The sequence below is a fragment of the Nanorana parkeri genome, unplaced genomic scaffold (assembly GCF_000935625.1).
Source record: "Nanorana parkeri isolate BGI_ZX_2015 unplaced genomic scaffold, ASM93562v1 scaffold285, whole genome shotgun sequence".
Classification (NCBI taxonomy): Eukaryota; Metazoa; Chordata; class Amphibia; order Anura; family Dicroglossidae; genus Nanorana; species Nanorana parkeri.
In genome coordinates, this window is record NW_017306553.1 from 1190618 (window position 1) to 1206987 (window position 16370).

The 16370-nt window shown below is 43.4% G+C and overlaps 1 protein-coding gene across 1 annotated transcript in view; it reads left to right on the plus strand.

Moving 5' to 3' along the window:
* Nucleotides 1-16370, plus strand: part of PAMR1 (peptidase domain containing associated with muscle regeneration 1) — a 41591-nt gene that overhangs the window by 21138 nt on the left and 4083 nt on the right. Inside the window, exons 5-9 of the mRNA XM_018557481.1 lie at nt 663-880; nt 2901-3008; nt 10898-11110; nt 14363-14429; nt 16125-16357. Coding sequence (XP_018412983.1) covers nt 663-880; nt 2901-3008; nt 10898-11110; nt 14363-14429; nt 16125-16357 — 839 coding nt within the window. The remainder of the gene's footprint in view (nt 1-662; nt 881-2900; nt 3009-10897; nt 11111-14362; nt 14430-16124; nt 16358-16370) is intronic.

A 16370-nucleotide genomic window follows, 5' to 3' on the forward strand; every position in this document is an offset into this window, starting at 1 on the left:
ATATATAATTTATATATATCATTGCTCCCTAAATCAGCTTTTCTCAACCCTTTTACCCTAGAATCCTAGAATTAATCTACAGTTCTCTGGAAAAATGCCAACAATGATTATTCCTATAGCTCATGATCAACTAGAGTGATCCGTAAGTTGTAGAAAGTTTTAATTGGATAATAAGGAATGTGGTGCATCTAGAGAATTTGAAACCCAAGATACATCATTATTCTTAACACCTTCTTGCTGTAAATGACAGAATATTCAGTAATAATCTTGAAAAAATATTATGAATAATAACAGTAATAGAAAAGAAACAGAGGCAATGAAAATTGTGGTGGCCCCTAACATTAGTGGTCAGTGTACAAGTGACTCTTTACATTGGTGGTCATTGAAAGTGGAAGATTCATTGATTGGTGGGAGACCATTCACCATTGCTTACTGCTTATGGAACCCCTAACAATGTAATGAGGAACCCTACCATTCTAGAGAACCCTGGTTTAGAAAATTTGCTCTGAATTATACAATTTTTAACAAGGGTGCAATTACTCTCTTACAGGTAACGTTATACAGTATACTACAGAAGCGGCATCACTGCTTTCCAGATATAAAACAAACATTATAGGAGTGACATCACATTTTATATTTCTATGATTGTCTATCTGCCCCAGGTTTGCAATGCTAAGTTTGGAGTTTGATTACATGTGCCAGTACGATTACTTAGAAATCCGCGACGGCGACAATGTGGATGCCAAGATCATCAAGCGTTTCTGCGGCAACGAACGACCGCTACCCATCCGCAGCTCTGGAAATGCACTGCATCTTCTCTTCAGATCTGATGGGTCCAAGAGCTTTGATGGCTTCTATGCTACATTTCAAGAAGTTACAGGTAACTCTATAAAATCTTAGTATCTCCATTTAGTCCTTATACTGTATACAGCAACCAAAAAGTCACATTTGTACATATTCAATGTCATATGTAGGTACAGTAATCCTTCTTAACATAACATTTCCCTCAATTCCTACACACCAGCTGGAATATCGGATCACAGTGGAAGAGTTGCTTTATCTGCTTAAATAAGAGTAGACAGAAAGCTAAAGTGAAGGCACCACATTAAAATTGTAGTCCCAAGCCATGTTTACACCTATTATAGGAGAAATATCCTATTTCTAGCCTTTATTCTGAAAAAATGATAGCACCTGGCTGTTATGCTTATCCTCTGAATTCAATATATTAAGAGTTAAGGGGGAGGTGGGGGTTAAAGGGTAAGAAAACTTTGTGGGAAAGCTTCCTTTAAAGAAGATTTTGTAACTCTAAGGACCATTTAGTACCCTTGGAACCAAATAAAACACCTATGGACCTATTGTAATCCTGCAAAAAAACAAAACACGTAAATATCACTCTTCCCATTGACTGTATAATTCACCAATTTTACCAAAATATTGGAATTTCTGTTGTAAACATTTTTTTATGTTTGTTTTAGGATACAATGTTCATTCCAACAAAGTAAGGTGTACAAGTACAGGTCAACAATGGAAATAAATAAATCAATAAAAATTAAATATTATAACTTCCTAACCCCAGAGTGGGAGGTACTCTGAGTTAGAGGTAGAGCACAGGGGTTTGTTGTGAAAATGGTGAAATTACATCAAAATGTCCCAATTTGTTGGCAAAATAAAAGCACCCAATTTCGTTCATCCCTAATAGAGACACATTCAGCACCATTCAGCTTCTCTGAGTTCGGTATTTGTTCTCGGTGTTTGGAATGACTGTTGAGTGCCAAATTATGACGTAACCATAGACACAGCCCCAGAATTGAGCACTGTATGTATCTATATAACACCTTTCATGCCTGAAATACCCTGGGGAGTTTTTTTAAACACTTTCCGAAATGTGTAAATTTCTTTGAATAAGTGGGAAAGATGGTGCGATGTTGCCATTATATATAAACCAACGAGGTGGTTTTCTTAAACCGCTGAAGTATCAGAAAGATGGCTGAATTCTGGCTGTGTTACTGCCATCTTTGTAAGAGCCTGATTCATCTTGATCCTACTTTACAATACTACAAACTGTATAATATTACAGCATTCAGGAAAACAGATCAATAGGCGGAGGCTTAGAGAAGACAAGAAGATGACTTGATTGTTTTGCTGGCTCACATAAGTTTTTTTGAGCTGGAAGTGAAAAACAATTTTGGAGGGATACCATAAAGGTTTTGAGTTAAGTTTAATTGTTTCATATAAAATTGATGAATTTGTTTCTATATATACACAAGCTTTGCCTTACAAATAAGCATTTAATACACCAGCAAGGATTCCTGAAGCACTATAGATAGCTGAAATGTGATAACAGCAGACGTTTAAAGATTTACTGCAATCACCTGACTAGTGACATAGTTAGGTGAAAGGCACTTTTTCTTACCTTTTATATGTACCTGAAATTATTTCAAGAACCAGCATTTTGTGAAATTTAAAAGAACACATGTTATAAAACCATGTTCAAGAAAATGTTCTACACTCACTTGTCTAGCTGCCCATTCCTTAGATCTCACTGTTCAAAAGTTACATCTACTGACTTATCAGATACAATTCTGGGTATATTAAATGCCTGGTCCCTGCCACACGCTGTGGTTCCATCTGCTGGTCCCTACAGGACACAGTAATGACACAGGGGCTGGCGGATGGAACCACATCACACAGCGGGAGACCCTCCTGTTGTATGTGAGGCTTCTGCTGTTAAACAGAAGGAAGATCTGAGGAGCGGGCAGCAGGGAAGGTGGGTAAAAAACATTTTCTATTGCAGATTTTTTTTTAAACGATTGAAACAGCGACAGGGTCACTTTAATCTGTAGAAAAAGGCATGACATTACAATGTCCTTCTTCTTCCTTCTCTTCTTTATATCTTTCAGTCTGTTCCCCTTCGCCATGTTTCCATGATGGAACGTGCATTGTAGAGAAAACCGGATACTACAAATGTGCTTGTTTAGCTGGGTATACGGGAAGACACTGTGAAAATGGTGAGTTCCTTCTACTTTTTTTTTTTAATAGCATAGAGTCCGCTATATGGTTTCAGCCAATCCTAGTGCACCATAGTTTTCATACACCCCCTGGGATCATTGAATGAAGATGGAAGATCATTCGGTACATCATGTTGCTGACGGTAAATGACACATTCCTGTGTTTAATTAAAAGGTTGTCATCCATTACCCTTCACACCAGGTCAATCCCAGAAAATTATAAGAAAAGGACAGCCGTCCCCAATGGTTCAGAGTCCAAATATTTGTATTTGTCACTGCTGTCTTGAACCCTCCACGTCACCAGGTGAATGTAGCTCCTAAGAAGCTTGAAGCACAATGTCTGGTATTCACCAGTGAACCCTGCAAGGGATGAAGGGCTATTCTGCAGACATATTCCCAGGTTACTGTCCTTAGATTCAATCAGGGCAGTGATTGCATTGCCTCTCTTGGTCCTACCACAAGCACAGTGGTTGCAACACAAACCAATGCCTTTTACCTTAAGAATGCCAAAAGCTACTCAGGTCCACATGCCATGGCAAATACTCGTGTACCGCCTCTCTGACTCCTTCCACAGTCGCAGGGTTGACACAGCAGGCCACACTCTGTATGTTTAGACTACCAGCAGCCATTCATGTCCCATTGCCATGGCAAATGCTCAGTGCACTTCCTCTCTTGATCTTTCACAAGTGCAGAGCTGCCACCGTTATATTCAGACCACCACCATCCACTTAGAGGGTTTGGCATCTCTCACCGCCTCTTCCTTTAAAGCCCCTTGTGCCATGTGTTGAGACTTCAGGAGTTAATAAACTTTTCTGGGGCTCTCCAAGGTTTTGCATTACTGCTGATTGTCATGTGTAAGCATTGTGAGTGCAGTAATACCTTGTTGGCTAGTGTGAAAGCTCTGATACTGCTAACTCCCATGAGAGTCAGGGAGGTCCTTCTTCCCCCTGCAGCTCTGAATCCCATTATGTATTCTGTAGGACAGCGGTATCCTGTGACTTGTTTACACAATGCTGGTGATGGATGGCCATGTCACATTAAATATACTGACAATCTGATAGTATTGGGAGGGTAGGATGAAGGTTTAGTGTAATTTGTCTCTCTGGCACGATGCTGAATAACATCTGGGAATAGCAGGGATCCATGGATGTAAGATTGATAGTGTTACAGATATACTCTGAAGTGTACTCAGCAACAAAATGTCATTCACTATAGCAGACCCGAGACTCCCCAACTGCAGAGCGGATGCAAGTATATAGCTGCGCTGGGGCTATGAATTTATATCTGCAGTGGAAGTTACTAGCTTAACCTCTTGCCGTCCGCCCGTAGTAAAAAAACGGACGGACGGCACTGCAGCATCTGCGGGTTGCCGTCTCCAGACGGATCCACCAAAAACTATTTTCAGTGTTTGGTAGATACGGGAGAGTTAAACTGTCTAACTCTGTTGATGAGATCTTTGAGCTGAGTTCCTGCTACTTCACACCTGCTGAACCCATTATGAGGGGCTCCCACTCTTCCTTCTGGGTTTTATATTTATTCTTATTATAGAGAATGTAACAAGAGGAGCTGGAACACACAAAGGTGGGCAGAAACAAGCAAACTTCCAGGTGGACAGGAACCTAGCCAGGAATTATGGCAGAAAGACCTCATTGTTGGAGAATCCAGGACAATTAACAAACCGTGGGCTGAGCATCTTAAGAATATAATGATCTTTGCCACACTAGATCCTTTAACACAGGGGTCCCCAATCCCTGGACCATGGACTGGTACTGGTCCAAGGCCTGTTATGAACTGGGTGCAGTCTAGTCTCCCAGTGTCACGCTTGCTGGAGTAGCAACGTATACCGTGTTTCCCCGAAAATAAGACAGTGACTTATTTTTTTTTTTGCACGAAATAAGACACTAGGTGTTATTTTCGGGGGATGTCTTACATGGCTGGGGAAGGACCGGACGAGGTCCCGGAAGGCGGCGTGCTGTTGCCGGTCCCGGCGGATGATACTCCGCTTCCATCGTGCGGGCGGGAGCTGCAGAACAACTGCGGAGTGTAGTGGTAGGGTGGTGAGTGGAGACGGCTTCTCAGGCTCGAGTCCCAGGCGTCACTCTCAATCTTAGGCGGGGAGTTTGGGACTCTAGCATCACAGCCGTATGTAACACAAAAGGTAAAAGCAGAGCTATTGCGTCATAGCCTAGGTTACTAATAACCAACCAAAAATAGGAGGTAGGCAGAGTTACAGGTAGTGAATTGCCACTTAGACTCATGTATGCCAGGAGGTGGTAATAAAGACAGTCCGTATCCCACACAAGATGTAACGAGCTAAGAGCTGGTTTAAGGTTTCCCCTGTGGGGTACTTGCGTTTTGGTGCTTCAGATAGAGGTGTAAGGTGCAGGTCCACTGGCTAAACAATAGGGGTCCTCCCCAGGCAGGGCTGCAGGTCTCAGAGGTTTTGGCTGGGTTCAGGTGTCAGGAGGTGCTCTGACTCCAATAGTGGAACACCATGCTGCCTCAGCTGGGACTTTAAATAGCCCAGGGATGTGGGAGGAGCCAGCCGCCGGAACGAACGGCTTCTGCGTTTCCACCGTGGAACGCAGGCCACTGGCTCCACAAGCAGGAAGTCGAGCGGCTTCCGCGTTCCACCGTGGAACGCAAAGCGGCCGTCCCTGCACCTGAAGAGACCCGAGCGGTCTGACCCCTCGGGACTCGTTACACCCAGGCAGTCCCTCTTCCCATCCGGGGCCGGAGAGGAGGAGAGCGGGGCAGTGCGGCCGTGTCAGTGAAGAGACTGAGAGCGAGGCATTGTGGGAGTGATGGCTGAGTGGAGGGGCTGACAGCACTGCATTGATCCGGGACATGTTATAGGGAGGCGGGAGGGCTGTGCTGAGCATTGACTTCTGGGTGCTGTCCCTCGTAGCTTGGGTCCTGCTTCATGTGGAAGCCACAGATTCTGAGCTGGCGACATGCCATGACTTCTACTGGAATCCTTTACAGTTTTGCCAGTTCAGATTTTCGGCCTGTAAGCCTATAAAAACATTTGCTGATATGTTCAGATGATTAGTCTGCATATTCATTTGTATAAAGAAAACATCCCCGCCATTCCTCTGGATGTGACTGCTTTCAGCCACCAATCTCCTGCGTGGATGACCAACAAACCAGCACACCTAAAAGGAAAAGAGGGATGTGATCTTTTGGACGGATAAACTGCAGGTTGTCTGCCTCTATCTCCCTTGCCCTTTAGGATTTTCTTGCTTTTAAAGGGAAACTAGCATGGCTTTTAATAATAGTTTTATATTAGTTGAATTTCTGTTTGTAAACCTATGCAGTAAACCAAAGTGTTTGCAATTATTTTCATAATTTATATAAAATCCTTAATTACAAAGACATATTTAATTCAGGGTGCTTTCAGAAAATTCTGATCATTAGCTGGCTCTGTTGTCTCGCCACCCGCTGGCTGCAAGTGGTAAATCTAAAGGGCGCCGAGTGGAAATGGAAGGATCATTCTGCATGTCTCCGCATTTAATGGACAAGGAGGTGCACTCTCTCAGACACCATTTGGATAATACAAAGCAGAGCATGAGCATGCAGTAAGTTTATGTGATGACAAAGGAACAGACAGGCAAATGATCCAACAAGACTGTAGCTCCAATGAGGTATTAATCCTTTATAATAGATTTGGCCAAACGCAGATCTGCTGTAGGGAATGGATGTTGTTCAAACGAAGCCTGCTCTTCTTTAGTCCCAGAGGGCATTTTAAACCCCTTGCTATCTGATTAGGTTCTTTTGTCTTGGGTGCCTACATGGCAGGAGAATACAAAGACAGGTGGAAAATGCTAATTTAATAAAACTTGATTAAATTGCTCTTTCAGGGCTGGACGTTTGGGTGACAAGGAACGGCACAGCAGGTGGGAGGGTTGATTGGATTAGGATTGATTGAACTACTTTGTCCGTCCTGGACTTGGAACGCCTCCATAACAGCACCAAAACCCAATAATGAGACTTTTCCAAGGGATCTGACTAGACTTTCAGGACACATGTGTACTAATGTCTGTACATAGGCTACCAATTTCATTGGAGGCTGGAGAAATATTGTAGAAGACTGAGAAACTGTGGACATGTTACATGAGGTTAGTAGAATTTGGAGATGAGGCTGGGCTTGGTGCGAACTCAGTTTGCCTAAGTTCGCACAAGTCTGCACATTACTCTGACCGTCACCCCCAATCTGTTACGGTGGGGGCATTCTCTGCCTCTTTGTGACATATAGCTGCAGGGCAGAGAATGCGCTTCCCTACAACTAATTGGGTCAGGAGAACGGATGGAGGTCAGAGTTTTGAGTGGGCTTGGACGAACTCAGGTGAACTGAGTTTACACCAAGCCCAGCCTCATCACTAGTAGAGATCACTGGTATTACCATTTTGCAAATCAGTGATCCTGCTCCAACCACAGGCTGCTCGGGTCATGTGTAGTCAAGTACCATGTGGACCTCATTCTCCGGGTTGGGCGCCAGGGAGATAGACTCTCTTTGGGCTTGCTATTGAAGCTCTGAGAACCTCCATGATTCCAGGCCAATGGGGCCAACCCAAGACTTACCTACAAACCTCCAACGCTGTCCTCAAAAGAAAGTGAAAGGATTTTGATTCCAACAAGTTGGAAAACCTCTGCGTGCTATAACAAGCCCTTCCGACTACCGAATGTGCAAGTTGTCAGTCTCAGCTACGTCAAAAATGGTCCGATTATCGTAATACTTTACTGGAACTACATAGAAGATTACAATATACTGTATTTTGTATATTCTGAAAGATTTGTCTAAACTCAATCCCACTCGATACAAAGCCTCAGAGGACTCCTGCTGAGATTCTCTTTACAGCTCAATCACTGGGTCTAATTTAACCACCGCAGAGTGACAGGCGGCTGGTGATTGACTTCCTGCGCAATTTACCAGGACAGGGAGAAAAGCGTGTCACATGCTTAATGATCAGAATACATGAACATTTCATGGCCATTCTATTCATTAATTCCACCATCCAGATGGGTTCTGTCACTCCTTTCCTGGCTCATTATAATTGAATTTTTGATGTGAGCGTTTTTCACAATTCAGAGAGTTTTCTGATGTTGCAGATCGGTTTCCGGTGACACGGGGTGTCACTCGGGGAATTGACTTCAAATCTCTTCTCGCTGTACATTATATTGCAGTATTCGGAGCTCTGCGAAGGTTATCGTCTACAGGAATGAGCGCGGAGTCATTGCAGAATGATAATATCTAGAATTTTGCTGCTTGTATGCAGACGCAGACTGAGATCACAGTCTGACAGTCACACGGGAAGCAAAGACAACCTGTTATATGAAAAATAAATACGTTTTTTTATTTTAAACATGGCCGTGGTTTCTGTTTGATACATCCACCTGCTTTATCGTGCCTTATAAAGGTAACATATAGTGGTTTTGTAAACATTTTATTTTGTGATGTTGGGGAGCTCACAGAGCACTCGCACAGCGGGTTTTCCAAAACACAAGTCTTTTTATTTGCTCTTGCAGTGCAGCAGAAAAAGGTCAACACAAATATTGGCTTATCTTCAGCACAAATAACAAAACAAAAGATGTCTCACCGACTGGTTGTATAAAGTCCCAGACCTGGGGGATCCCTTCCCAGGAATGTTAGTCCTGCAGCCTAGCACAGTAGCACAGCGGTGCAGTAATACAGCAACCCAGCAGCTCTCTCACATTCACACACAGCTACAACTGATGACTTCCTCCTCAACTCCCACACTCCTCTCTGGTTGCCACCTTTTCTTCAAGCGAAACCCGAACACTCTAGTAGCCCCTATCTTAATTTTGGTTGCCCCTGTCTGCCTAACATCTTGTGTCCGGGTTTCTGCTGCCATGAAACCCGGACAAAGCATTCAAAACCCGAACTGTCCGGGTGAATCTGGCGTTGCTGACCCTTTTAGCTGCTTCCTGTGTCAGGAAGGTTAACCCTCTGGGTCCCTTAAGGGGACCACAGCCCAAATAGTGGCGAAATGTACCTGCCTTCCACCACCCAGCCTTCCCATCCCCTACAATTTATTTATTGAATTATTTATTATGGTTGGAACGAAAAAATTTAAAATATATAAAAACATTTTAATTTTTTTTGCTCAGGTGAAATTTTGCATATTAATATCTTGAATTCCTATTTTTTCCAGTATACAGCACTCGTGGTCCCTTTTATACACCTTTTCCTCCTGTTTCCTTACCACCTGTTGTAAAAAGCGTGATGTTTACAGAGCTCAAGAGCTCAAACTGAAATTAAAGGATATCTAAACCCAAGAGCTAAAATGTAATATATTGCAGCTTACCAGTCCTTAGATGTGGTGGCTGCATTTGTTTTTTCTTTAGGCTGAGAACAGTTTTTGCATGTACAGAAAATGCAGTGCATAGTTACATATACAGGTCTATTCACAAAAGGGTGAAGAGTTTGGAGAAGGCAGGGGAAGGGAACAATCTAGGACAACATAGCTGAACCGGAAAGTGAGCTGAATTGGATAATTTTTCCAAATCAGTTATGTTGGCCTAGATTGTTCTCTTCTCCTTCCTTCTCCAAACTCTTCACCCTTTAGGGAATAACCCTGATAGTATTTGAGGCTGAATAAAGACACAGGTCCATCAAGCAGTATCCTTGTCACTTCCTGTGGGCTGAACGGAAAGCACACAACATTTTATCTTCTTTCTGTAAACTACTAACCTCCTCACCGCCCAAGTAATGGAGGTAAAGAGAAGAAGACATGTTTAAAGGCCTCCCTGGACAATCATGACTCCGTTCATTCAGTGAAATAAGCATAGCCACCCAAGGCCACGCATGGCCACCCAAGGACAGGACATGTGTTCTTCACAAGATTACCAGGTGAAAATAAAAGACAAAAATAGCATGAAAGAAATCCTAATGCATTCACCACATCTGAGGACTGGTAAGCTGCAATATATTAGATTTTTGTTCTCGGGTTTAGATATCCTTTCATTTCAGCTTGACCAATTGAGCTCTGTAAACATCAGGCTTCCTACAAGAGGTGGAAAGGGGACAGAGGAATATGTGTAAAAGAAAGGAAGAGTTCAAAAGCATGAAGCTTCTTCTTTGCTGACTCTTCTTCAGCAGACAAACCATGGGGCTCAGGGAATCCTTTTTCATGTGATAAATGTTTGTTTGTTAAACAAAGATAGATGTATATATATCTATATATATCTAGATATATATATATATCTAGATATATATCTAGATATATATCTAGATATATATATTTTATGAATGCAGTGTTGCAGTAATGTGTACTTTTACATCTGCCTAGAATGTGAAATATTTTCCAATACAGTTAACATTTCGGGTGATGTAAACACATTTATTTGAGTATTTTAGAATACTTCAACCTGCTTAGATGCTATCAGTCATTTACTATGCATGACTATTTGCATCCACCAAGTGTGCCTAGTGTCATTCTGTGTGTTTCGCATGTGACTTATTCTCATGCATATGGCATACGGGAAGAGTTTGGCTCTCAGCATGCAATTAAAATTCCCACAATGCATTTTTTATGTCATCCCACAAGCAGAGTTACATGGGTTTAAATGCATTTACAGTTAATTTCAGTACGGTTCTATGATGTGCAATCAAACGCACTGCAGAAATAGGTCAGAACAGGGCTAATGTAGCACACATGTAATGTACTTTTCCTGTATGTATAATACACATAAAATTAGAACTAGTTTAATGAAGATCTGGGTCAATATTTTATTTAAACCTCATAGTTCTAGCTGACCTGTGACAATGAAACTGTCACAGGTCGGCTCAGTAGATCGGGAGGTGAGCGAACACATATGTTTTAAAGGATATATTTTGTAGTTTTACTGTTCCTTTCTTCTGTGTTTAGTATTAGAAGAGAAGAGCTGTGCAGATCCAGGACCGCCATTGAACGGTTATAGAAAATTATCAGAACAGGAGTTTCATAGAATTGGGAACAAAGTGGCCATAGGCTCCACCGTCCATTACTTCTGTAACAACTCCCATGTCCTCAGTGGAAACCAGGAGAGAAAATGCCTGGAAACGGGGCAGTGGTCTGGCAAACAGCCTGTTTGTATCAAAGGTAAGAGAAAAATGTGCGGAATTTATGGACTAATTTAATACTAGTTAGCGCTGCAAACAGGGCCGGATTTCCCACAAGGCCAACCAAGGCCCAGCCTTGGGGCAGCAGAGAGTAGAGGGGCAGCAGGAGTGTGGAATTCCTATCTCCCCATGCCCGGGACATGCATTTCCGGGTGCCGGGCAGGTAGTTGTTTTCTACATTTAGTCCCTCTTTGGGCAAGCAGAGCTAAATGTACAGAGGGGAAACAGCTGCTTGTTTTGTACAAGTGATCACGGCGATGTCGCAGCCTGTATGCAGCCTGCAGCTCTGACATTCTCCATATGGTGGGGGGAGGGTAGGGGGGCACATTGAGGAACCTGGCATTGGGGCAGCAGAGAGAGTAAATCTGGCCCTGGCTGCAAAGGCAGAATTTTGCTTGATGATACCAATTGGTGGACCTGCCTCGGAGGAGCGTGCTGCATGCGGTGGTCATCTTCTAACCAATCTGGAGTTTGCAGGCAGGGAGAAGCAGATAAAGGAGGTTCACCGCCAGGTATGACTAGTATGTGAATTACAAGAGAGCTTCTGTTGAGTAGTTTTCCTTTGTCCTAGCCAGAGCAGCATGTAGACCCCTCTCCTGGCCAAAGGCCCTTCTGGGCTACTCTAAGCACATTGTGACACTGCATGCGAAGTAATGAGTGAACATTTATTAGATAATATCTAGAAAAGACTCTGCAGCCTGATAAATGATGGGCTGTGGATTATGAGATGAAGTGACATCTGAGTTTTCCATCAGTTCCATTGTGTGTTCCTCAAGATGTTCCCGTTGCCATAGAGGAACCTTTGAGTGAGTGAGGGAACCTGTCACATACCTGGCAGGAGACCGGTGGAAGAGGAGGCCTCTGTTGCGTCTCATGTCCTGCACTCTCTGGAGGTGGAGACAGAGTGTGGGAGGACAGCGAGAAGCAGGAGTGCCAGTAGGGAGACCGGGCACCGTGTTGGAGATGTCCAGAAGAAGAGTAGTCAACGTAGCCGAGGTCAAAACAGGGCAGGCATCTGGTCATTCGGAATGCGGTTTTTGCACATGCGCGGCTGCCATCTTTTCCTTACATGGTAAACCAATGAGAGAGAAGGAACATACTGTATGTGGGACACGAGAGCCTGACCAACACTAGGAACCCGAAGCCAGCTAACAATATATTCTACAGATAAATGGGCTGTGTTGGTCTTCTGAAGAGACAGGAACTCTTCTCAGAAAGTGTGTGCTCAGGCCATCAGGGGAGATCAGGAAGGATGATCCCTCCAGTGAGCAGGGACAGGGGAGGTGAAGCCCTGTCACCCGAGTACAGAAGTCAGAATACAGAGAGATCTCGAGCCCTGGAAGAACATCAAGGAGCTAAGAGGACCTGTCACCTGCTAGAGGTCACCAGAGCTATGGACACCTATGAGGAGCACTGGCTGCAGTATATACCCAACAGACAGATGCCCCCCCTTCTGTTACGAGAAGTACGGAGTGTGTTCATATATTCATAGCTTGATTTTCAGACGTGCCCCCCTCTGTGTTGGCACAGAGCTGGTTAAGGACCACTGCTGCCTATCCCACTCAGACTCTGCGTCCCCTGGCTCCTTTATCCGGATTAAACATACACAGACAAATTGGAAGTGGATATTTTCAGTGTAATTCCATCTTCCTTTCAGGGTAAATGCTGAATATAATCAGAAAAATATGTTGAAGGCTTTCTGTGTGCCCTGTCGGGATTAGGGTGGCATTAAATGCATTGTTGGGCAGGCATTGTCGATTGCTATGAGCTACAAAAAAATTATCATGTTATAAAAAGACTAAATATTTCCATATTTATAAATTCATTGCAGTGATCTGAATACCATTAATATAATTGCACTGTATATTAAAAGTTATCTATAATTAAAAAATAAAAAATTAATCTGTTTTTCTATATTGAATTTCCATAAGTTCTATCCCCACTCCTAATAACCAGATCCACCTAGAAGATTGTAAACTTACTTATTGAAGATACCTATAGGATGGACTTCCTCAATGCACTGACACAAACTCATTCAGCTCTGTCAATATTTACTTCCTGTGTCACCGCTCTCCCAGAGTCTGCCTTCTGAACTACAACTCAACTTCTGAGCAATGTAACATTATCATTGTTTGCTGGAAGCAATGTATCATGGAATATGTAGTATTGAGAAATGGAGATTGCATCACATCAAGCAGCAGGGAAAGAGATGCAAAGCACGCTGGAAATCCAGGAAATTGTTGGAAGTGATGGGCAGACGGAAGGCAGCACTCACTACATAAAAGGGATTTTTTGATTGTATTATCAAAAACAACTCTTCTATGCATTCCTATTACAATGCTGATGTTATAGCAGGAGAGGAGATGCTGGGACTTTACAACTTCTTTAAAGGGAACCCGGCATAATTTGACTTATGCAAGAATTGTATTATTTATATTGAATTTTCATTTTAAATCAACTAAATACATTCCAGGTGCATCAAAGTAAAAGTTGCAAAGGCTTGCAGTTCGTATTCTTTAGAAAGCAGCCACATCGTCGGTGAAAAAAAAATAAATGCTGTAGTAACTCTTTGAAAAACACATCTTATTTCTTAAAATTTTTTCACTGACATTGTCCTTAAACCATCCCCTTTAAGCACCATTGTCTTTGCTCGCTGACAGCCAAAGATATGACAGTCTCATATTTCCTCTAACGGGGGTGTATGTGGAGGTGCTTTAACACTTTTCAGAAGGAGTGTTTGTGATGAAAACATTTTAGACACCGAAAATGGAAGTCTCTGTCTGTAAAGTAAGTGATCATTTTTATGGGCGATTAGCTTCTCCACGGGCAAGAATGTGCGGCAGAGGAACTTTGGCCCCAGAAACACGTTGTGTACAAACAGCCACGACTATCAACCATGTGGCCAGATGTGTACCCTGCATAAATAAATGGCTGGCCAGGGGCGTCAGACTGACCCTAGGTGCAGATTGTCTGTTCCAGGGGCGGCTTTTCTGGCCGGATACAAACTGGCCGCAGCTAATCACCTAGTGTGTATGCGGCCATACAATAAAAGCGTTTAGCCGCATCTGAAGGCAGCAGCCTAATGGCCCATATGAATGAGCCATGTGGCCATAAAGCTTGGGGATTGACCTGACACTGATCCAAGGACAGGCTGCACAGAAAGGATATACTGTACATGATTGTTACATTTTTATCTTTACAGAGATACAATTTAACCATTTCTTTCCTATAGCTTGCCGGGAGCCGAAGATCCCCGATTTAGTGCGCCAGAAAGTACTTCCCTCCCAGGTTCAGTCACGGTGAGCTCTCTTTCTCTGTCTTGTAAGCCGTCCAGATCTCTTCACTAAACATGAAATACATCATTAGTTGTATCTTATAAAAAAAAAAAAAAGAGGATTGTGTGTGTTCTGGATAATCCGGCCTTATGTCATCCATTTTGTGTCTTGGTTTCTGTATCATGCCGTATGTAATCCATCTTTACCATATGATGCTGCGTAAAGCTGCCAGGGATCGTTATAAGTCACAGGCAGATTACACACATAACTGCTAACAAACAAATTTTACATCGCGGGTCTGTAAGTGAACTGAGAAAATAGAAAATAATAATATATGACCCAATGGGCACAGTGTTTCTTTTGTCATATAATGAAAAAAAACAGCAAAATCATTAAAAGGGATGTTAAGCCTAATAATTAACCGTCTATATTTGGTCTGTTAAATCCACCATTGAAAATGTTTTGTTATATGTGTTCGATAAGTGCAATAACAGGCCAAGAGCTGAGCGGGGAGATGTGTATAGTCATTACACATCTCCCTACCTGGCCCTTAGCAATCTGGGTCGCTCTGAAACCAGGGGTCCATTTACAACAAATTGCACCCATGGCGTCAAACCCAGCTCCTGGCAACCAGTGATGTCACTGGTTGCCAGGAACTGGGCGGCACGCTGGCCAGAGCATCCCAGGTTGCTAAGAGATGTCTGAGGTCCATACCCATCTCCCCGCCCAGCTCTTAGCAACCTGGGATGCTCTGGCACGCATCCCGCCTGCATACACAATCTCCCCATCTGCTCTGGTTCTGTCAGCCGGGCGGGGAAATGTGTATTTCCCTTACACATCTTCCTGCCCAGCTCATAGCAACCTGGGACGCTCTGAAACTACTACAAATTGCGCCCTTGGCGTCAAACCCAGCTCCTGGCATCCCAGTTTGCTAAGACCTGGACGGGGAGATGTGTAAGGGCCATACACATTTCCTCACCCGGCTCTTAGCAACCAGAGCGGGCGGGGAGATGTGTATGCGGGCACGACGCTGGCCAGAGTGTCCCAGGTTAAGTCACATGGTCCTCTATATGCAGAAGTATTTTCTTCTTTCATAGCAGCTGAACAGAGCAGCAGGTGAGTAAAGGAAAGGTTAGCATGTGCAGCTGGGGTGCATTAATTTAAACCTGATGTTCTGCCTGCAGGGCATGTAAAATATTTATTTTATGCTTACCATCATAATAACCCCTGTCCCTGGGGCACTTTTACCCCCACCATTGGCCCACGCTTGACATGTCCACTTTTCAGGCGGTCACACCCATCCCATGCCCAGTTTCTGGTATGGTCTCTCCTCTAAATATGTGGGAACTGCCCACTCGGGGTCACAATACCTTAAGTTAATTCCATTCGATTTTAGTTACTGCTTATGTTCACTAACCCAAATACGGGTGACACTGTGATCCTGGAACACAGCATCATTGCGACAGGGGATTGTCCCAGCAAATATTGGACAGTTGGCAACTCATGTCCTATGTGTCTGGTATAAACCTATACAGAAAAAATATTTCCATAAACTCTGAAGTGGCTCACTTACTAAGTTATGTTGGAGGTCCCTGATGCCATGTTTGATCATAGAAGGTTTGGTGGGTCTCTGAAGGCAAATTTGCAGCTATGACAATATGACTTTTCCTCTTTTTGGTTGAAGGTTTCTCATGAAAGCTGTGATTTGTTTGTAATTAGGGAGACCCCAATACATCAGTTATACTCAAGTTCATTACCAAAGGAGAAGAGTGATGTCTACCCGACCAAGAAGCCGGCCCTTCCACCTGGAGAACTTCCTAAAGGCCACCACCATCTTCACACACAGCTACAGTATGAGTGTGCCTCTCAATTTTACAAACGCACAGGGAGCAGCAGGAGGACCTGTCTAAAGACTGGGAAGTGGAGTGGCCGAGCACCATCTTGTATCCCTAGTATGTGCCTTGT